This window comes from Corapipo altera, unplaced genomic scaffold (genome assembly GCF_003945725.1).
Source record: "Corapipo altera isolate COAL_440 unplaced genomic scaffold, ASM394572v1 268, whole genome shotgun sequence".
NCBI classification, from domain to species: domain Eukaryota; kingdom Metazoa; phylum Chordata; class Aves; order Passeriformes; family Pipridae; genus Corapipo; species Corapipo altera.
In genome coordinates, this window is record NW_020884901.1 from 2,306,202 (window position 1) to 2,328,056 (window position 21,855).

General features: G+C 48.5%; 1 protein-coding gene and 1 long non-coding RNA gene across 6 annotated transcripts in view; both read right to left on the bottom strand.

Moving 5' to 3' along the window:
- The window catches only part of LOC113950495, a 6,324-nt gene extending 3,585 nt beyond the window's left edge, over positions 1-2,739 (bottom strand). Inside the window, exons 1-2 of the long non-coding RNA XR_003528749.1 lie at positions 2,493-2,739; positions 1,575-1,689 (exon numbers count right to left, since the gene is read on the bottom strand). This is a non-coding gene — a long non-coding RNA (uncharacterized LOC113950495). The remainder of the gene's footprint in view (positions 1-1,574; positions 1,690-2,492) is intronic.
- A 9,878-nt stretch (positions 2,740-12,617) lies between these two features.
- Positions 12,618-21,855, bottom strand: part of NACC2 (NACC family member 2) — a 52,604-nt gene continuing 43,366 nt past the window's right edge. For all 5 annotated transcript variants that reach the window (XM_027650258.1, XM_027650260.1, XM_027650259.1 and 2 more), the window contains exons 3-6: positions 18,094-18,261; positions 15,434-15,539; positions 15,045-15,142; positions 12,618-13,230 (exon numbers count right to left, since the gene is read on the bottom strand). In XM_027650258.1, coding sequence (XP_027506059.1) covers positions 12,731-13,230; positions 15,045-15,142; positions 15,434-15,539; positions 18,094-18,261 — 872 coding nt within the window. In that variant the 3' untranslated portion in view covers positions 12,618-12,730. The remainder of the gene's footprint in view (positions 13,231-15,044; positions 15,143-15,433; positions 15,540-18,093; positions 18,262-21,855) is intronic.

Here is a 21,855-nt window from a genome sequence, read left to right on the forward strand (position 1 = left end):
CTGAGGGAGCTGGAGAGATCCCAGGCATCATACTGCTGGGGCTGAGGAAGCTGGAGAGACCCTGGGCATTCGCTCACTGGGGCTGTGGGAGCTGGACGTGGAGATACTCCAGGCATCTTCCCACTGGGACTGGGAGAACTGGAGCTAGAGAGACCTTGGGCATCCTCCTGCTGGGACTGGGGGAGCTGGAGCTGGAGGGATCCCGAGCATCCTCCCACTTGGGGCTGTGAGTGCTGCTTGAGCAGTGATTCCTCATTAAATCGGACACAAAACCAGGCAGGGACCACAGAGTGGGTTTCCAAGACCTGTCTTGTTTTAGGGACCCTTCTGCATGGTACAGTGGGATAGAAAAACAGGAGCATAAGGAAGCATATTAATGAATATGGAAAACTTCTCTTCGGGTGCTGCGCACTCATAAATGAATCCACTTTATAGAGCCATAGCAGAGAGGAAATGACTATTGGGAGCCTGATTTATCTGCTCAAATGCTTTGTAGTACTTCAGATTAATAAAAATATTTAATAAAGAATCAAGATGCTTTATCTGTAATGCAAAGAGAATCACATCCCCTGTATTTTTATTACTGAAAAATTGGAAGCGGGAAGGAATAATGATATAAGCCACTGTATAAATGACAAAAATACCCATTCTAGTTATATGCATTGCTGTACAATCTTTTTCTATCCTATAAACATAATATATTCTTATGCCTATTTCAACTGATTCAGTAGTCATATGCTGCATTGTGCAGTTTAATACCATCCCGTCCTCAACAGCTCTGGCAAGTGATTAAATAAGAAATAAATTTTGCTGTCATTGCATTTAAAATCAAATCAAGGATCATTTGTTACCCCAAACGAACCAGTTATCCTGCTCTGCTCATAAGGAGGCTGCTGTTTGCTGAAGCATTTAGAAATGTATATATAGTAAACTCTTTGCATAATGGCTTGTACTGTAATATGATCTTTATGAGCCTCCCGCTCCGGAGACACTCGGCAGCGCCAATAAACAGCACATTGCTTTTTTAATTTAAAGTTATAGGTATGAGACGTTTCATATTCTCCTGGTGTTCATCTGAGCCTTGTTGGCCGTGCCACAAAACTGGGGGCAAGGCTTTGCTTCCCACCAGTGTCCCCCAGAACCAGCCTGGAATCACAACACCCCCCCCACTCCCCAGTGCTGGAGGGTCCTCCCCGACGTCTGGAACAGCCACGGAATTGCTGTCCCTGCGGAGAAATCCAGGAGCACCAAACCCCAGCCGTGCAGGGAATACACCCAGGAGGGAGAGACAGAGTGTCCCATTCACCAAGTCCATTAAATTTAATGTCACCACCTCGTTAATGGCCCCTCGCGTTATAATGTGTAATATAAACGTACAAATTAATTGCAGTACCTTCTAAAGCTTCTTTAACTGCTGCTGGAATGAAACCTTGCTAATAACCATAATTTCAAAGTCCATTCTTGTTAGAGGATTGTGTCTGGCCAAACTCCTTTTGTTGGCTCGTTATTTTAATTTCTCTCCTCCCCAGGAATTTTCATTTTTTGACGACCTACACGTCGTCATTGGGATTTACCTGAGAGCAGCTCCTCTTTCCTGTGGGATTCCTCATCCATGGGTGAGCCTACACTGATGGGCCATCTGCCTCATGCTCCAAGTGTGAGAAAAACCCCGTGGTGGGACCCTTTTTCCTTAGAAATAAAAAAAGAAAAGAATTTTCATTTAAAAAATGACCAATGGAAGAAAAAAGGGGTTTCCTGGGGTGCCCTGACTGGATTTGGGCACCTCTGTTGGCTCCCAGCCCCTCACCATCAGCCACAGACCCACCGTGGACCCCCTCAAACCCACTGGGTAAATTATTTGTTGCGAATTATTTGCTCAGCTTTAATTATCAAGTTTTGGCACCCATTAGTTAAACCGGTTAATTTTATTACAGAGAAAACAACAAATCACACGGCTGACAATAATGAGGATGAACAGGCATTTAATTATCCTTGTTCTAGACAGAACAATTATTAATTTTAAATTGCAAAAACTCATTTGAAAAGTTTGGAGCCTGGAGAATTATCGTGGGGAGCAGAATATTGCTGGGGGAGATCTACGGTCAGAGGCTTCATTAATACCAAGAACTCCAGGAAATCAATTCCTGCACCAGCCTCTTCCTCCCCGTTGGAAAGGGCAGGAATAAAACTAATAAACTTTTGTGGGGAGGTTTTGTTAAAAGAGGTTTAGAGTCTCTCTTGCACTCACTGCCCTTGTGCTGCTCCTGGATGGGTTTGCACCCTAAATTAAATTAAATTTTATCCTAAATTAGGGAATGGGACCCTCTGGGCTCAACACACAGCCAGGGGTGCCCTTTGTGGCTGCAGTCACAATGTCCCCAGCGAGGATGACAAAGGCATGATGTCCCCAGGAATGATGTCCCCAGGTGGGAATGAGGAAGACACGATGTCCCCAGCCTGGGCAGGAGCAGAGGGATGGCACCTGCACTCACCAGGACACAGCAAGGAGGGTCCCCACAACTTTGGGCCAGCACAGATCCCTTCTCTCAACCCTTCCTCAACCTGAGGTGACCTGTAGGGTGAAGGAAAGGAAAAAATACCCAGCAACAACAAAAAAGTTGGGAAAAAGAACGTGAAGCTCGAAGAAACAACTGAAACCCCCTCCTTTATCCCCAGTGGTCAGTGGCACAGATAACATTTTTCAAAGTGTAATTGCAGTCAATTGTACTTTCCCCCCAGTGCCCGTCAGCTCCTCTTCGCTGGCGTGATAAATGTTGGCTTTTAAGCAAGAATGGATTGATTATTAATAGCTTAGATACCAGTTACAGGAACTGCAATAAAACTAGATTTTAATTTCCCTCTCTATTAAGGAATCTCATGTTTCATTCAGCGTAGGGAGAAAATAGGGGGTTTTGCAGAGATATTAGATTTACTGCCACTATAAAAGATCATTGATGGACCCAACTCTGGGTTATGTTTGACTGATTTTTCAACAAAAGGCAGCTTGGTGGGTTGCTGAGTCTTCTTGTACCTGTGCCTGGCCCTGAACTTCTCCAGTAGCAGTGAGCAGAGAGTTTCATGGAATTATAGAACCCCAGAATGGTTTTGCTTGGAAGGGACCTTAAAACTCATCCAGTTCCAACCCCTCTGCCATGGGCAGGGACACTTCCACTAGCCCAGGTTGCTCCAAGTCCTGTCCAGCCTGGCCTTGGACCCTTCCAGGGATGGGGCAGCCACAGCTTCTCTGGGCAACATTTCCACATCTCCAGTGTCTTCAACAGTGCTGGCTCCTGATCTTCTCCAGCCTCTCTCCCTTGCACTCCTGCTCACCATTAAACCCCAAATCCCTGCAGAAAATCACTTAATCAGGGTAGGGGTGCTTGGGCTGTGATTTGTGTCTAAATCAGGAGCAAAAGCATAAAAGCTGCCTTGACTGAAGAACATAGTTGTGCATTTTAATCTCTTATAACTTACTTTTATGATGTAATTCTGAATTATGTTATTGCATTTGTATTTAGAGAGCACACCAGATGGTGCATGCAGTAACACTTTAAATTAGGGTTTCCCAAATACACATTAAATTTAGATTTAATAAGACAGTTATCACATGGGAATTAAATACCAATTGATTATTTAGAAGATATCACAGCTCAGCAAAGTGTGCAGCTCAACCACGTTCTTGCACAGCAGCTGGAGCAGGGGAAGGGCACCTGGAGGGAGCTTCCAGGGATCCTGCCAGGCATCAGTGGCCTCTCTGGTTCTTTGTCACCTTGTTGGTGACACCTTTGGCAGTGGAGGGTGGACACAGAGGGAGGGACACTGCTGTCCAGCATCACCCCTGGATACATAAAATCACAATCCTGAAGGCACCTCCAGCCACATAAACCCATTTACATCCCCTTTGACCAAACCCTGCACATCATTTTGGGGCACAGGAAGGGGCTCATCCCCTGCAGAGGGTCCTGGTGGCACAGGGGACCCTGGGGACATGGGACAGCTCTGCCTTGGGGGTATCCCAAGCACAAGCCCCGGGGGATGCATCCCTGTCTCCATGTGGGCAGCAATCACAGCTCAGATGTGAAAACATTTCAGATCCTTTGCTGCCGCCGCTTTACTTTTTTTTATTATTATTATTATTCCGACCAGCAATATGCTGCTCATGGACTGCGGGTAATTTACTTTTCTAATCAAATTGATTTCCATTCAAATGAATTCTCTTGTCCGTCTCCATTCCAGTAATGTTATTTTAGGCATAAGCTGTGCCTTGGTACAAATGTCTAATCAAAGGGGGAGATGCCGAGGGCACCGCGGCCCGTTATGGTGAATCACACACAAGTGAAATTATAGATGCTTTTAGATGCAATAATTTATGTATTGTAACTTCTGGTGAGGCCCAGGGAGTGAGGTTACATTCCCCTCCTGGATTTATCTCTCCTTTTGGTTTGTGGCTCGGCGTTTTTTGCTTTTTCCCTCCCCCTTTTTGTCCTTTCATTGAATTAGACTGATCCAACTCCTCTCCCGGAGTAAGCAGAGCCCTGGGGGGTGAGGGTTGGGTGAGGGTTGCTGGGACCTGAACCCAGCAAGGACCAGACCCACCCCCAGGGATCTGGGGTCTCACCCTGCTGTCCCTGCCCCATCCCAGCCCCAGCACAGACAGGATCACTGGGGCCAAAACTCCAGTTGCTGTCTCACCTGACCCCGCTCCTGCAGCACATCCCTCGGTACCTCCATGCCCGTGGCAGCCTCCCTGTATGAATGTCTTCATTGCCACCGTGCCACTGCTGCTGTCCAGAGCTGTCACCATCCCAGTGCCACCCCAAAGAGGTGCCCACCTGCCATCACTCCAACCCACTCTTGCCACTCCCCACCATCCCTTCGCCAACCCCAAGGACGCGTCCATGTGCTGGGCTCAACTCCAACCCATCCCTGCCACCCCTCCACCAACCCTGTGGTATTATCACAACTATCATCATTATTACCCATTAAGCTACCCTACACCAGCTCTCCAAAGCCCCTCCTGCAGCCCTGCTCGTGGCTGATGGATGTGCTGGTGGCACAGTGAGTTCGGTGCCAGTGCTCTCTGGTCGGCGCCTGGAGCGCGGCGGGCACAGCGGTTCGTGTTGGGAGTGATGCACTTCCTACTCTTCCCCCCTTATTTGTGTTTTCTGTCCTGCACGGTCTCCCTGAGCCGTCTCAGGCGCTGGAGTGCTGTTCCACTCTGGATTATAAAATGGCTCGGTGCAAAAGATGCATATAAATAAGAGCAGCCTGAAGTGCTCCTGAGCCGGCGGCACAGGGAGCGCTCGCGGATGTGATTTATGGCATCTGCTCCCCGGGCCCTGCTGGCATCAATCTCACACTTCACTCACGTGTTCAGAGGCAGGAAGGGGAGCGGTGGCACCCCAGTACCCCTGGCACACACCCTCCTGCTGCTCCCTCCCCTCGCTGCCCCCCGGGCACAGCCTCGGGAAAGGGGGATGTGTGGGTGGATCCAGCTGTGACCAGGGGCTCAGCTCTGCCGGGGTGCTGCTCTTGCTCCCTTCTCTTTGCCACGTGGCTGAGAGTAGGGATGGTGTCGGGTTCACAGGGGAGCAGCTGGATATCCCAGCCCCCAGAGTCTGCTACAATGACAAACCCCTGCCATGGCCAACTCCTGCTACAATGACCAACTCCTGCCATGGCCAACATTTTTAGCACCAGCCAACAAAAGCATGACCCTGAGAAGAGCTCAGCTGGCCAGAGCCTGGTGCTAATAACACCAAGGTTGTGGGTTCAGTCCCTGTGTGGGCCATTCATCTAAGAGTTGGACTCGATGATCCTTGTGGGTCCCTTTCCAGCTCAGAATATTCCATGATTCTGAGTTCATCTGCCTGGGGCCGCCTAAATCTGCAGCAAGTGGAATAGCTCCCACTGAATTTGGGCTGGTGGCCCCTGCCCCCAGCACCTCCCTGGCTGTCCCCACGCTGGGGACAACCTGCATCTGTAGCACCAAACCATGGGGGTGGAGGTGCAGAGCCAAACACAGAGAGTGTGAGCGGGTGCAGCGCTACGGATGGAACACATCCCAAGAAAATGAAGGCAGGACAAGTCTTAAAACCCAGAGCTGCTCCCAGAAACCCAACACACCAACAAACAGCCATTTTCAACACCCTGGGGCAGAGCCCATCCATGGGTACCCCCATCACCTCCCTCAGCCGCCTCCCTCTCACCTGGAGGGTGCTGCCAAACTCATGACCCCACACAGGCAGGGGGAAACCTCCTGTTTTACAACAATAGCAACAAAAAGAACAGCATTAATGCCAAGAAGAGACCCTTCCCACCCACCCCACCTTTCTCCCCCGGTTCCCCTCACGCCGCGGCGCTGCCGCAGCCCCAGGGCCCGCAGGGCCTGAGCCCCCCCCCCTCCCCTGCACACTTTCCCTCAGCACATTTCTACAGCGACGTCGTTTTCTTGGTTAAATAACTCATTTATCTTTTTATACTCTCTGCAGATCATAATACACCCACTCTGACAATACTGCACACCAAAGACCTAATTTTAGCGCGGGTGTTTAGAAGTAATCAGTTTGAAATATTGGAGCGGGCGTACGATGGGCTCGGGGTTTTTTTCTTTTTGTTGTTGTTTCTTCTTTTTTTTTTTTCCCTTTCCCCCTGAAATACTGACGTCTGCAAGAAAGCTGCTCATAAGGAAAATTCTGATTATAACAACTCATTTAGAATAAATCAGTTTGAAATGGTTTATGTAACGCGGCGGAATGCGCCGTACGCGAGCATCCAAGTTTCTGTGTTTTTCCTTTCAGTGAGACGAGATTAAATGAAACCCCAAATGCAAGTGGTTTTGGGCACTTCTATTTTGCTAAGCAGAGGGAAATGCAGCTCCTCAGCAATTTTATAGCCAATTGGGTTGGGGAAAAAAAGAAAAGAAAAAAAAAAAAGACAAAAATGACAGAGAGCAGAATTACACCCTCCCAGCTCTGACACCCCACTTCCCTTGGTACCCCGCTCCACCTCAGCCTCTTTGGCTTTCAAACCCTTTTCCCCATTCCCCATCCCAAACACAACATCATCCCCCATGACAGCCCCATCCTGGGCTGTGCCAGGAGCTCCTGGACCTCCCAGGGCTCCAGAGAACGTTCCCTGGTTCCTTGTCCCCGGAGCAGGGATGGCGGCACAGCCGCCAACGCTGCATCTCATGGAGCATCCTCACCTTGTGCCAGGGCCTGAGCCACACATGAGACTTGGCAAACTCATCCCACGTGTCCAGGAGCTGTCCTGCCCCTGTTTTCGGAGCCTGGTTAAGGTTTTCCCCTGCTGGAGAGGCTGGAAGGTCCCAATGGAGCAGGGAAGTGGCATTTTCAGCTGGTGCTGCATCCTCTGGTCTCAGCCCCACTCTGGCAAAACACCTGAGTGATGATCAGAGGGGCTGCAAATTCAATTTTAAATCATTTTGCACCATTGCACATTTAAGTAATGATAATAAGAATAAAAATAATTATTATTTTTTTATAAGTGTGGAGGAGGGGAGTGTGTGATGTGTCCAGAAAAAAAGCCAAGAGATGCCCAAACCACATCAGGAGAGGGAGGAGAGAGCCCAGAGCAGAGTAGGGAACTCCAAAACCCTCCAGATTTGGCCAAACCCTTCAATTGGCCAAGTTTGGGGGTTGCTTCATACCTGGTATGGGAGCCTGAACCCTTGGAGTCCCGTCAGCACCTCTTAACAATCCGTCCTGTTCACCACCCACCACCCAGAAAAACAGAAAACAGAGCGAAGAAAACCTTTTAATTGTAATTTACTTTATTATTTTGTAAATGTGAATTTTACAAAGCGTTTTACAATTAATGATCACATTGGGTTGGTTTGTGGTTTTTTTTTTTCCTTTTTTTTTTTTTTTTTTCTTTTTTAAATGGATTTTTCATCATATGAAAACAGCTATGAGCACAGTTCCAGCTCGGGGTGGGGTGGGGGTGGGATCTTCATCTTTTCTCTCTTTTTTTTTTTTTTTTTTTTTTTAGTTACTGATATATCGTGTCAGCCATGGCTACAAAATAACAGTCTGAACTATACAGAGTAAGAGCACATAAATACTAGTGAATAATGCACGATAAAAAATAAAATAAAATAATAATAAAAAAAAAAGAAGCTAGCATCGTTCGTGGCTGAGACAGTTGAGGAACATAATTCAGTGGTACTGTGAGATTTCCTTACAGCACGGAAAGTATTTTTAACAGTCATGAATTACAGTACTACTTAATACCCTATGAAGACGTTTTAAAAACAACCTTGTACTTTAAGTCCTTTTTTTTTTATCCCAAACATTCTGTCCAAAGGATTAATGTTCTATTTGAATCAAGTGCCATCCAAATGTTCAAGTCAAAAATATTTATACATTTATAATCAGTTGGTTTTTTTTTTTATTTAATAATTTTTTTTTAATTATTATTATTCTTCTCGTCTGCTAAAAATAGTATTGCGAGTTTTGGCTTTTTTTTTTTTACCTTGACATAAAAATCACGATTATATTTTTTATTTTTTTCCGGGGTGTGTGCAAAACGCTTTTAAACAGTGGAAGAAACTCACGGGAGGAGCTGAGGGGTTTCCAAAGGGAGTGAGCTCGAGTCCAGCCCCCCTCCCTGGGTGAGTGGGGCTGGGGGTCCCACCCGCCCCTCCCTCCGGCCCCGGCGCGGGGGTCCCTTCTCACAGCACGACGATTCGGAGAGCAGGAACACTTGGAACAGCAGTTGAATCCCGGGATGGCTGCGGATGGCGATGGGATGCTGGGGGGGGGACACACACACACAGCCAGGGAGGCACCCGGGGCTCATCCCGGTTTCCCACGGGTCCTTCCCCACTCGCAGCGAGGGATTTCCAGAAAAACGAGGGATCTGAGCACAACCCCGGGGGCCGAGGGCTGGGAGGAGGACCACGGCTCTGCTCCCCCAAAGCCGGGGGCAATTCCAGTTTTTGGTGGGGGGGGGGGGGAGGCTGGGTGGGGTGGAACCCCTGGGGAGCCCCGGAGCGGGCCAACAACCTCAGCTCCACACCCTCCAGGGAATTCCCGGAGGGAAACCACAACTCGAAGAACCGAACCACGGGAGGTGGTGGCCCAAAGGACCCGCTGCCATCCCTCCTCCCGAGCCCCATCCACGGGCAGCTCCCGCCCTCGGCGGGGATCGAACCGGGGCGGGAACGCCGCTTATCCCGGTTATCCCGGGAATGTCACCGTCCCGCGGGACAGCGCGGGGGGCGGCGGAGGGTGCGGGTCAGGCAGCCCCTCGGCGAAGCGGCAGCGCGGGGGAGGTGCTTTAATTAATTAGCGCTAACGAGGAGGAGAGGAGCTGGTCCTACACTACGGCAGCTGCGGGAACGGGGTGCTTACACTCTGCGCTCTTTAAAGGTGCTTGGTATAACTTTAGATATATAATATACAGGTAATATTGCTAATAGTCAAGCATTAAGAATAAAGGTGCAGACATACCATAAATACTGATGCTCTGATTTTACACTGTCAGACCTAGATGAATGCAGTTTCCTATTCACATTATAAAGCAGCCCCAAATTCTAGAATTTAAAATAGTGTCGTAAACAAAGAGGAGGAAGGAGTCGGTTATGATCTGATCTTCTTAATCCGTTTTCCTTGGAAAAAAAATGATCAAAAAATTCTAAGGCACTCAGGAAAGCCGCATACAATCGATGGACTGCTCTGTTCTCACCTTACATTCAGTGTTTTAAAGGGGTTATTTTTTTTTTTTTGCTTTTTTTCGCTGTTTTTTTTTTTTTTTCTCGGAAGAATACAATCATTACCATATAACATTTTCAAACATATCATTAATCCTCCACACACAGGAAACATTAGTGCAAAATGCTTGCCCTCATCTACCAGATAAGGAAAAACCCAACGCCCTTCACATTTTAGAAGTTTGCCTTCCTAAGAACAATAATAATAATTAATAAAACAAACCCAAATCAAAAAAAAAAAAAAAGAGGAAAGGAAAAAAAAAAGAAAGAAAAAAACCCCCAAAATATACAGGAAGTTGTGCTAGGTATAAAAATATATATTTTCACTGTGCAACTTGACTCTCTCCAGACTCTCTGTCCTAAGCCATTCAAGTACTTTGCTGCTGCCCCCCTGGAGGCCCTGCTGGCTGTCTGGGAACAGGTTTGGTCCAGAATTAATCCCTACAGCCAAGTGCAGCCCCCAGCTGGGGGGCTCAGCCTGCTCCCCACCCCCAGCAAGTGCTAAAAAGGAGGAGGAATCCTTTGCAATATCTTTTCTCTATATATTTATATATATATATGCACACAGACACACACAGAAGGGACGACTTCTGATCTCTGACACCCGGATCCGCTCCCAGCTTGCCTCAAAACTTTTGGCAAACCCAAACTTTTGGGGATCAGGAGGGTCCTCAGCCAAACCTGACCCCCTGAGCCCCACCAAGGTGCCCTCCAGCAGCCGCTGTGGGGGGCATGGGGACACCCCCAGGGCCAAGGAGGGCTGGGGATGGCTGGGGACAAAGCCCACCCCGAGCTCAGCCCTGTGGTCCCCAGTTTCATTTAGTGATGTGGGTAAAGTGCAAATAGAGCCCCTGGCTGTGCTCATTCCCACTCTTCCAAAGCATCCCACACCTCTCCACCAGCATCAGTCCCCCTGACACCTGGTCCAGGGTGTCACAGTCCCCCCACCAAGCTGTGCCAAAACCCACGAGCTGTGCAAGACACGGGGCAGGAACCCCCCCATCGCTGATTTTTTTGTGTCAGGAGCAGTGGCACAGGCTGGGCAACCTTGTTATTACGATGCAAAAAACTGCTTCAAGTATCAAAGAAAACAAAACAAAATGGCCAAAAGTTGGGTTATCCTCTCCCCGCTCCCCCTTTCCCAATGGAAATACAAAGAAGGAAGAAAACCCTGAGCAAAAGCGCTGTCTGGATTCGGGAACCAAAGCAGGGAAGAAAAGAGGAGCACAGCCACAGCAGCCAAAAAGTGACTCTTTGTGCACCTTGTTCCTAGTCCCAAACGTGTTAAAGAACAAGCTGCAAATGTCATTAAAGCAGGTCATTAAGTCACAGTAAAAATAATCAGCATTAAAAAAAGGAAAGAAAAAAAAGGAAAAAGCCAAACTTGGCTTTCACGTCACTGCCCCCATCTCCTGGGGGCACCCTGGCCTTGGCATCCCTGTGGGTGCCCAGGGTCCTCCAGCCCAGCCCCAGCACTCTGGGTGGAACCAGAGGGTCCTGTTGGAGCCGGATCTGTGGAAAGGACTCCGGTCACTTTGGGGTTTGTAGGGGCAGAGCTGGTACCTGCTGCCCACCAGACTCCAGGGACACCCACAGTTCCCATCCCAGGGCCAGCTGGGGCCACCAAAGCCACCACAGCCTGGGGACATCAGCCTGCAACAACAAAAATAAAGACAAAATAACTCCACATTGGGTTTTCCCCAGAAGGGGCTGTCAGAGGGGGAGCAGGAGGCAGAACGCTTCCTCCTCCCCAAAACCTCTTCACAGAAGGGCACAAATCTAGAGGGTTTTTTAAAAATTTTTGCATTCAATACACTCCAAATTATTAAAAGCCAAGAGCCTGGTTGGCCTGGAGGGGAGGGAGGGGGCAGAGGGTGAGCCCTGCACGCTGGTGGTTGCAGCAGTGCAGCCTCCGGTGTCCGCCGGGAGCCGATGCCAAGAGCTCCCGGCTCCGTGCCCTTTGGAGCAAGAACAACGTGCTTTCCATGCTCAGATTCCTCCCTAAATCCCTTCACAGGCACTGAGGAGGGGGTGTTCCCCCCTAGGAGGTGCCCCCAGGACCTGCACTGGTGCAGGGGGGGTGACACGAGCCCGTCCGCCCGGGAGCGGGTGACGCGAAGGTGCAAACGCGAAGGTGCAAACGCGGAGAAGCAAAGGAAAAGGAGCAGCTGGGAAGGGAGGGAAGGAGGGAGAAACCAAACCCAACCCCAGCCGTATTGGGAAAAAAGAAAACAACAACAACCACAACTCCGGCCAGGCTCTCCACCTGCATCCCACACAGTCCTCCCGACACGTGCCAGCCTGAACTCCCAAGGAACCTTCCCAGCTCCCGGGAGCCGGATGAAACTCCCCGGGACAACAGCACCGCAGCCCAGCCCCGCAGCACCCACGGCCCGGGGCTCTCCCTCTGACACCAGATTTCCCCCACCCTGTCCCACTTGGCTCGAGCCCTTCCAGAGACAAACACGGCCAGTCACAGCACCTGCACCCGAACACACCTCGCTTTCCTGTTCAGTGACAAAACTTCCCTTAGAGGACAAGGTTAACGATGGCTTTACTTCTGAGCTGAGTGATGGATGGGGTGATGACGGGGTGGTGGTGGGTGGGGGGGGTGGCTAGCTTTTCTCCTCCCCTTCTTAAAACAAAACAAGAAAGAAAAAAAAAAAAAAACAAGGAAAGGAAAGGAAAAAGGAAAAAAAAAAAAAAGAAAAAGCTACAATCTTATAGAGTAACCTCAGGAATATCAAAAAAGGAGCCCAATATTTTTTTAAGTAGGTCGCCACAGACCTAGTCGTTTACAGTATAACGAATGCGATTATTTCCTTCATAAATTTTAAATACAAGCAGAATAAAAATCACATTTTTTTCAGGCAACAGTAGCAGTTCAGTAGGTAAGTGGCTTGATCACATTTTTTTTTTTGTTTTGTATTAGTAATGCATGCAAGCAGCTTTAGTATTACAGATCCCTTATAGGTCATGAAATGTTTGCTCTCTCTATAAAGTCCCTCCGTAAGTACCATCTTGTCTTCTCACGGGAGTCTCGGGCCGGCTGGAGGAGCCCGAACCTTGTTCAAAAGGTTGGGGAGTGCTTTGGGTATCCGATGCCATGGCATCTGTGGCAGCTGCCTCCTGTATGACAGAGCCGGCCCCCTCGGCGTCCTCGCTCTGTTCGAAGGACTGGTTGGATCCGTTGCTCAGCTCTACATTCACTGTGTTAGTTCTCAAGGCTACTATAGTTCCCGAGTCGCTCCTCCTTTCTGCATAGATTCGCTGCTCGAAGACCTGAGCAGTGTTGGGCTGGAATTCGGGATCCAGGGGGACACTGTTTGTGGTGGAGCCCATGACGGTGCGGTACATCTCCATCCCTTCCGGCAGCATGGACTTGATCTTGGGCAGCCAGCGCTTGCGGACGCGGCGGGCGTTGGTGCACATGTCGGCCGCGATCACATTCATCTCGCTTTCCTTAAAGCTCGGGGCAAAATTCTGACAATACACTGCAAAGACAGGGATACACAGAGCTGAGGATTCAAGGGAACCAGCACAGGGGCGGCACAAAGGCGATCCCGGACTCCAGAGACCTCAGCGTGGGCAGGTGCCATGGGCCGGAGGTTCACCCACGGAGCAGAGCTCTCCAAGGAGACACTCACACACAAGGCTCCTCAGCTGGAGACAGACACAGTCAAGAAGGGATAAAAGGAGAAGGCATAAACATCCCAGGTGGCAGGGGAAGGGGGATGGACAAGGATGACTCGCTCCCTGGGAGTTCCCAAACCCCAGAGGGACCAGGTTCTGCCTGCAGCCTCAGGCTCCAGCCAGAGCTGGTACCTTCAGCCACCAAACCAGAGATGGACACAGGAAAGGTCACACAGACTCCTCAGCAGCAGCTCCATCGATGGCTCTTAAACCCAGAGTGCTGCAGGCACAGCAGGGAGCCTGGGAAATGTGGGAGCTGAGGGGGCTGCACAAAGGATTGTCCTCTGCCTGTCCCCTGCACGGACCAGCAGCCCATCCAGCACAGCTGCTCCAACTCCACTGGCACATTCACTGGGATCCAGCAGGAGCTGGGAGCTGCAGAACCCTACAACCCCTCACCGTGCTCCTCCACAGGAGCCAAGCACCTGATGTTATGGAGCAACATCCAAGGAACTGCCAGGGTGAATAATTATCAACTAAAACTTGTGCACAGGGTGAAACCCAGGAAGGGAGAAGCCATCCTGAAACCTGCCACAGGACACATCCAGAAACCTTTCCAGCCTCAGGAAGGACCACAGCTGGAAGGTGCAGACCTGGGACTGTCCAGGGTGAAGCTGCTAACAGGGAGTTGACTGCACCACATTCAATCACATTATTGAACATCTGCCATCCTATCCCTTTTCTCCGCGTGCCACAGATCTCCCAGGGTGGCTGGAAGGTCCCCGGAGTTCAGCAGCACAGCAACAATTAGGGAGGGGAAAGATTTATCTTACAAATCTTATAAAAAAATTTAAAAAACTGCTTAGAGTTTCATATTCCAGCACAGTAATATTTAGGTAAAGACTTACTCTCAGAATCCAGGGTGAGAGAACACGTTGATTTCCACTGCATATAACGGGCTTTCTGCACCCCTCAGAGTTTCCTACAATACCCAGCTCCTCACTCCCCAGTACCTCCAATTACTTGCAGCAGGGCTCCCATTTTATGTATATTTAAAAAAAAATAAGTTTACAAATATATTAAAGGAAATAGACTAAAACTAACAGAGCAGCTGATGGAGAGCAGATCCCACCCAGCAGGGCTGGAGCAGCTGAGGGCTTCCCTAGTTCCTGGGGGCCCATTTATTGCTGAAGACCAACAGCTCTCAATGTTGCCAAACCCACAATTTAAATATCCTTTTTAGAGCACCTATCAATAAACTAATTAACTGCAAAATGAGTGCTTTATAACAGAGCAAACCACTCCAGTAGCAATTATGTTTCATAAGAAGATACTGCCAAAACCCACCAAAAATTAACTTCAGCCCCCCAAAATTATAGACTCATAGAATGGTTTGGATTGGAGGGACCTTAAAGATCATCCAGTTCCACCCCCTGCCATGGGCAGGGACACTTTCCACTATCCCAGGTTGCTTCAAGCCCCATCCAACCTGGCCTTGGACACTTCCAGGGATGGGGGAACCACAGCTTTCTCTAGGCAATCAAAAAATGATGCAAACTAAAAAATAACTTAATTTCACCATTATTACACAACAGAGATGGCCCTCCCTGCTCAGGTCTGGGCTCTGCCCTTGGAATGCTGTCCCAGCCAGGCAGCAGCACATCTCTCTCCTTACATTTGACTGCATTAAGGACTCTGCTGTCCAAGGGCTTCCTGCTGGGATCGCTCGTGGAGGACCGGATTCCAGTTCCGCAGCTGTTGGCAAGTGTGTTCCTGCAGGAAAGGCAAAGGAAGATCCTCAGAGTGGGGACTCCAGGGGCCAGCCCTGTCCTCCTCCCTTCAGATTCCGACGGAGGGATCACCACATTATGTGACTTTAAGGCAAAGACTTGGAAAACCTTGTGGAAATGGAAAACGGAAAACCGAGTTCGAGCATCACTGGGAAAAAGAACAGAACTGAGAGCAGCACATGCAGAGGATGGAGTGCTCATGGCACAAGGTTAAACCTCCAGGAAATGATTGGAACAGATCCCCTGGGAGAGCACAAGGAGCAGGGGGACGTACCGATCGAAGAAGGTGGCCAGGAGACGCCTCAGGAGGACCTTGTGTTTGACACCGGCACATAAGTGGCAATTCATCAGCTGCCCCCGGGTGATGTAAACGCCTGAGCCTGGAAGGGTGGAGAGGGAGAACCTGAAATTAAAGCCCTGCCACGCTCACAGAGCCACCAACAGCTCCTCCTGCACCGCTCAGGCCCGACACAGTGGGAGAACGTTCCTCACGCGCTCCTGTGGAAGCCCAACGAGGACGACAGGATTTGTGGAAAAGCCCAGCAGGGACTGTTATCATGGTGCCTTGGGGCCTTGGCAAGTCCCAGCTCCTAATTTTATCTGTACAGAAAGGAAGTCCATGGAAATTCAAATGAAAGGACTCTTATTTTCTCACCAACACACACAGTGCGGGGCTTTATGCTGTGATTTTATATGTACAGATCAGATTATTTATTCTCTCTGAAGGGAGAAAACCCCAATCCATCTGACCTTTTCTTTTTTCCAGTGAAAGACTGTAGCTAGAAATGAAAGAAAAAACCCACCTAGCACAGAAAAGGTACTTGGTTGCAGATCTAACCCTTTCCAAAAGCCCAGCCCATCACCTCTTGATACCTCTGGTGAGCAGGGAATTTTCCTGCAAATGCACAGGAATGGCTGACTTTGAACATGCTGCCTTTAAGGATGTTTTCAGGAAGAAAAAGGAGCCCCTGCAAAGCAGCTGGACATGTCCAGGGGTCTGGCAGAGCTTTACAGCAGGTTTTGAACCAAACCCTTTTACTTTGCACACAGACAAACCACTCCTGCCTCAGCATTGGCTTCCAGGGAGATGTTATTCGATTTTTTTTTCCAGCATTCTGCTACGTGAGAGGGTTTTGGTATTTGCTTTTAATTAAGATTAAATAATGGGTCATATCCGGATCTAGAACACACTCTGTTCTCAAGATATAGAAACATCTACCAGAGAAATAAAATCACCTCCTGCATTTCCAGGAAAGATGACTGTTCCTGACCTCCTGGATGAAACCAGAGCTGCAGAGCCTGAGCCTGACCCTCTGCACCTTCCCTGCCACACATGGGCCACCAATCCTGTCCCAGGATCCAGCATCCCCCTGGATCTCTGAGCCATCCCACTTCTCAGCCTCATCATCCATGTATTCTCTTCCATGTAATGAGTTTTTGGAGTTTTAGTAGTCTTAGTTTTAGTAGTTTTAGTTTGAATTTTCCTAGTCCTGTGAACAACAGGGAGTTGGACTCAATGACCCTTAAGGGTCCCTTCCAACTCATTCCATGTATGTGTTCCCTATTTATCTTCCACACACTCCCTTCCAGGCACAGCCTCTGTCCCTCAGCTGGGTTGGGATGACTGCAAGCCTTGTTGAAGACCCTCTCAGAGATTGCTGCTCAAGTTTGCAGAATCAACCCTGGCACAAAAAATGAGAGACAAAAGGAAAACGCTCCCAATGGAGAGTTGAGGAAAACTTTCCCAGCAGGACCAAGCCCCCCCCTCCAGGTCTCCCCAGGTTTGAGACAGGAATTAGCTGGCTTTATTTTGTCTTTGAAGAGATAAGGCATCACAGTGAACACCAGACACCACCGAGGGGAACTTCACTTTAATAAATGATAAATAACCGAGGCAGCCACTATCGGTTACTGATATTAATCTGCTTTTTTTTCCAGATTGAAAAATGTAAATCAAGCAGAGCTGCCTCAAGCCAATTTGCAGCTCTCACTGTGAAAATAACCTGCACCACTTGATGGTTTTAAGAAGTCTCACAGAAAATGTAAATGGGTACAAAATGAATATTCCAGATACAAAAGAAATACTTGTGGTTGTACACTGTGCTTTGCCTTCCATCAAAGTCCCATCCTCCATCAGTTGGAAACCTTTCTGGGCATCCCCTGAAATCCTGATTCCTTCTACAGACTGAAAATAAAATCATGCTACTCACCAAGAGATAAATGACCAGAAAGGAAGAACAACTGATTTGGATGGATTGTGCAGCCACATGCCCTTTTTGTACCAAGGGCTTTACAGGTATTATATCAGCTCTACACCACCAGTGTCATCAAAAGCTAAACAACTTCCACCTCACACTGGCCATAAATCCTTTACAGAGAAGCAGCAAATTCTCCCAATATTGTAAATTCCCCCCAAAGTGAAAATAAAGATAGAAGAAAGGACCAAACTCAATTCCTTCTCTTCCTTCCTGCTGCAGCGTTTGGCTTTTTAGTAAATTTTGAAAGAAACTTGTACAGGTTTTTCAAAGCTTGCTCACTGACACAAATTTTATCTCCTCTGCTTTGTAAATCTTATAATGTGATAATTTTTTTTTTGGAGGGGGGGTCTGTTGGGTTTTTAGATCTGAGCATCTAAATGAAAACACGCTGGCGCTGCAGCTCACACCGAGCGGGGAGAACACAAGCTGCAGAATTCAATTAAAATGCTAAATTAATTCAATTGAATAAATCCTGTTAATGACACATTTTTCTATCAGCAAATTAAAGGAAACTCAGAACTTTTTAAAAGATGATTGGTGATGAATAATTTCCAGAAAGACACGGCAAGGGCACAGCAAGACGCACGACTCCAGCGAGATGGAGAACACAGTTCCAGAAGGAAAACATCAGCGATTCCCAGGTATTCCCAAGCAAGGAAAAGTCACCCCTCCTTACCAGCAACGAGCTCAAGTTTTTCTCCAGGATCTCCCTCTGAGTAGAGTTTTGGGTGGCAGCGGTATCCGATCTGACTGATGAGACTGGCCGGGAGAGCAACAAGATCCCGTCGGATGAGGACACAGGAGCGGTTCTCCAGCGGGATCTGCTCTGGCTTCTCTTGAGCAACTTAAGAATTAAAAGGGAAAACCGTTAAAATAACTTATTATGCAGGCACAGCACTACCAGAAGGTCAGGCTTCGACTTTTCCACGGAGCAGTTGGAAATATTCCTCCCTCCAGATGTACGAGCGCTCGCTCGGCCGCAGGGCAGGTGCCACCTGAAAGCACAGGAAAATCCCCTGGTCTGCCCCCACCATCCACCACAGCAGCTTCACGTTCTGCAAGAGGGATTCTTAGAAACTAATTATGCTTTAACTTCTCCTGAGTTAATCATTTATGAAAATGGGCATCTCTGTACAGCTGGCATCGCTCTGCCAGCGCAGCACACGGAGCTGCTTCCCAAGCGCTCCCAGAAGAACGGCAGGTTACTTCACCAGAGGGTTCTAAAACAGGCAGTAAATTGATAAACATCTGCATCAGTACCATAACTACTTCTCTTGATGGTTTTTTTCCTGCTGAAGTTACAGCCCAGGCCCTGCAGACACTGTCTGCCCTCAGAAAGGTCACCCCAGCCTCTCCCAAGGACGGCACCTCCGGCTCACCCTCCAAAGCACCTTCTCTTCCTCTGCCTTCTCCAGGCCAACATCTCCTCTTAGCAAGAAGAAAAACCCCAACCAAAAGCCAAAAAATGTTAGTGAGATGTGGCTCCAAAACCAAAACCACCAGATCTTCCCAGCTTGCCCCAATGTACCATCCCCAGAGCCCTCCACTGCCCAGTAGCAACCAATTACATGGAAAAACTGGAAGTACTGAGCAGTCTTACCAGCACTACCAAGTCTGGGACTTGTGGATGCACAGATTTGTTTCTAAATCACATTTACAGTCCAAGGCCACAGGATTGCTTAAAATGATAACTTTTGACAGCAAAACAGGTGTACATCAACTCCAGGGTGTGGTGAGAGCAGCTACAGTGCTGAATTGCAGCCCAGCTTTACAATGACCCCCCTTTTTTTCCCCCAAACTGTTTGATAATGTGTCAAATGCCAAGTACAAAATCAAACTCAGCCCTGTGCTTCAATATCTGTGAACACAGAGAGAAGCAAAAACCCGCAGAAAGGAGTGTTTCTGAACTCAAAATGTCTCCTGCTCCAGAGGTGTCTTTTCCTGTGATTATTGCGGAGTTCTGGGGGCCACTTTTCCTCTCTCCAGATAAAATAACAAGTTTTGCAGAGTTGTTGCTGCAGTAACCAGGGGGTGATGGCTCTGGGACAATGGGAGCACTGTTCTAAGTAGGACATGCCCGGCACGCCGGGCTGTGCCGTGGCATCCTATCGCAGGCACAGGGCTGGGAGCATCCCACCCTCAGGGCTCCTTCCTTCCCTAAAAACTCCAAACACCAGGAGGATGCCCCCTCCTCATCCTTCAGAGATTAAGGACCAAACAGCGGCAGAAGAACCCACAGGATGTTTTTAAACCAAACTTCTCTCTCCATCACAGCCCCACTGACAGAATTCTCCCCAGTTGTGACAATCCCCTTTTAGCAGCATTCCCAAGTGTCCAGATCCAAGATCCCACTGGAGATGGGGGTCAACTTCTGCTCACATCAAGGGAGAATCTCAAAGACCTGAGATTTTGAGGCTTTCAAGGAGTGATAAGCAGAGTATATCCAATGAAATACTATTATTTTCCAGATTAAACAAACCAAAAGGAGAGGGGTGGTGGGTATGGAGGAACCAGCACCCAGGGAAGTCCTGCTCTGCTGTCCTTCCGGGGGTTTTTGGCTCCCATCAGAGTCCTCTGCAGGTCACACACAGGCTGAATTAAAAGGTAAAATTATATACATAACCCCTTTGAGTTGTATATATAACCTATACACGCCCCTCCTGAGCACAGCTCTCTGCCTGGGTTGTGTAAAATTGCACTTTTAATATTTCATTTTTACTTTAAACCAAACGAGACAGAGTTCAGAGCAGAAGGGCCTTGCAGCCTGTGATGGGAAGAAGAGAACTCAGCCTTGAACCTTCTCCCTTTTCCATCAAGTGTCTTCCTCAAGACTGGTGTCACTGAAGAAATTAAACACCTACAACATCCAAGTGCAAACAGCTCCAGTGGACAAGGACAAACCTAACTGCTCTGCCACCCTCCATAGGCAAACATCCAATAAACCCCCAAATTTTGGGGTCAAAGAGAGTAGCAATAATGAGGCAGGGAAGAGAAAGATCAGGACAAACACTATATTCATTCTACCTTCCTGGAAAAAACCCAGATTTGGTGTCAAACCCGCTGCCTGAAAGAAAAGCAGCTTTTCAGGAAGACAATCCCGCCTGGAAGAGCTTGGCTTTTGATAATATTTCACTTCCTACACAAGGAGCCACGGAGAAGTTTCTGTTTCTTCCTGTGAAATCAAATACTTCTTAAAACAACCCAAAATGCAGCTAAAAAGACCAACTGTAACTCAACCCGCCCCTGGATTTTGGTTACATCTGCCCTGCTGACTCGCTGTCTATAAATCTCTTATTAAACACGGCCCTGAATCACTTTGGGGGCTTTGTTTCCATTCAGGCTTTAGCACGAATTCAACGACACCAAACAAAAACTGTCAGAGATTTTGGGCTTTCAGTGCCACCTCCATGGAGCAGATAGCAATCAGTTATGTAAAGGAGCAGGACACAAGAGCCACTCTGGTCCCTGTTTCCAAAGAAAGCCAGTCTGTTTGGCCTTTATGCTCCAGAGAACAGGATAGTATTTGCTTCTAATTAATCTGTATCTTCAGAGGGCAGCGGCTCCTTCCCTTTGAATGAAAGGACAAACAATGGGAAGTATTGTTTGATACAGTTTTGTTCCTGACCAAGAAAGGAGCTCCCAGCCAGCAGAGAGGGGCAGGAAATCATTACGGAGGAAGCCACGAGAGTTGCCAGCCAAACACTGGAATATTTTATTTATTCGGATATATCCTTTCATCCCAAACTTATATGGATGCTGCAGCTGCAACAGGTGGTCCAGAATGGGAAATATCCATTTTTCTGGGTTTTTTTGGCCGAAGAAACAGCCTCAGGCTAACTCAGTGGTCCATGCTCCAGGCTTTGCATGATGCTGGGGCACATGTCCACCCTGTCCCTAGAACACATTGTCCTGTTCAGCAGTCCCTTACACCACCTTTGTGCTGAGGTCACGAGGGTTTGGGGACACCAGGATGGCTGCACATCCCACCTGAGGTATTTGGGACCAGAGATGCTGAGTCCACACTGACCCTCACCAGCGATGGACAAGCTGCTCGGGGGTCTGGCATCACTGGGAATGGCTGGACACACACCTGGCAGCAGCACTCACTTATCCCCTTAGTTCCTGACAGTCCAAACACCAGGGCTTCAAAATTATTCATGAACCCCCAATTCCCACCAGTTTGGGTTCCCCAAACTCCACATAAACTTCAAGACATTCCCGTGGGCACAAAACAACAATTTATCACTTAGGAATGGAATTTGGAGATACAGAAAGAGCAGAGTGATGGAGCCTCACCCAAAAGTTAATGCTTGGACAGTCCCAACATGAAACCACAAGTCTCAAGCCCTGAAGAAAAGGTCTGAGAAACCACCTCCACTTGCTGCACCACCAGTCACTACGGATGCAACACTTGGATGATTCTCCCCTGTTCCCTACA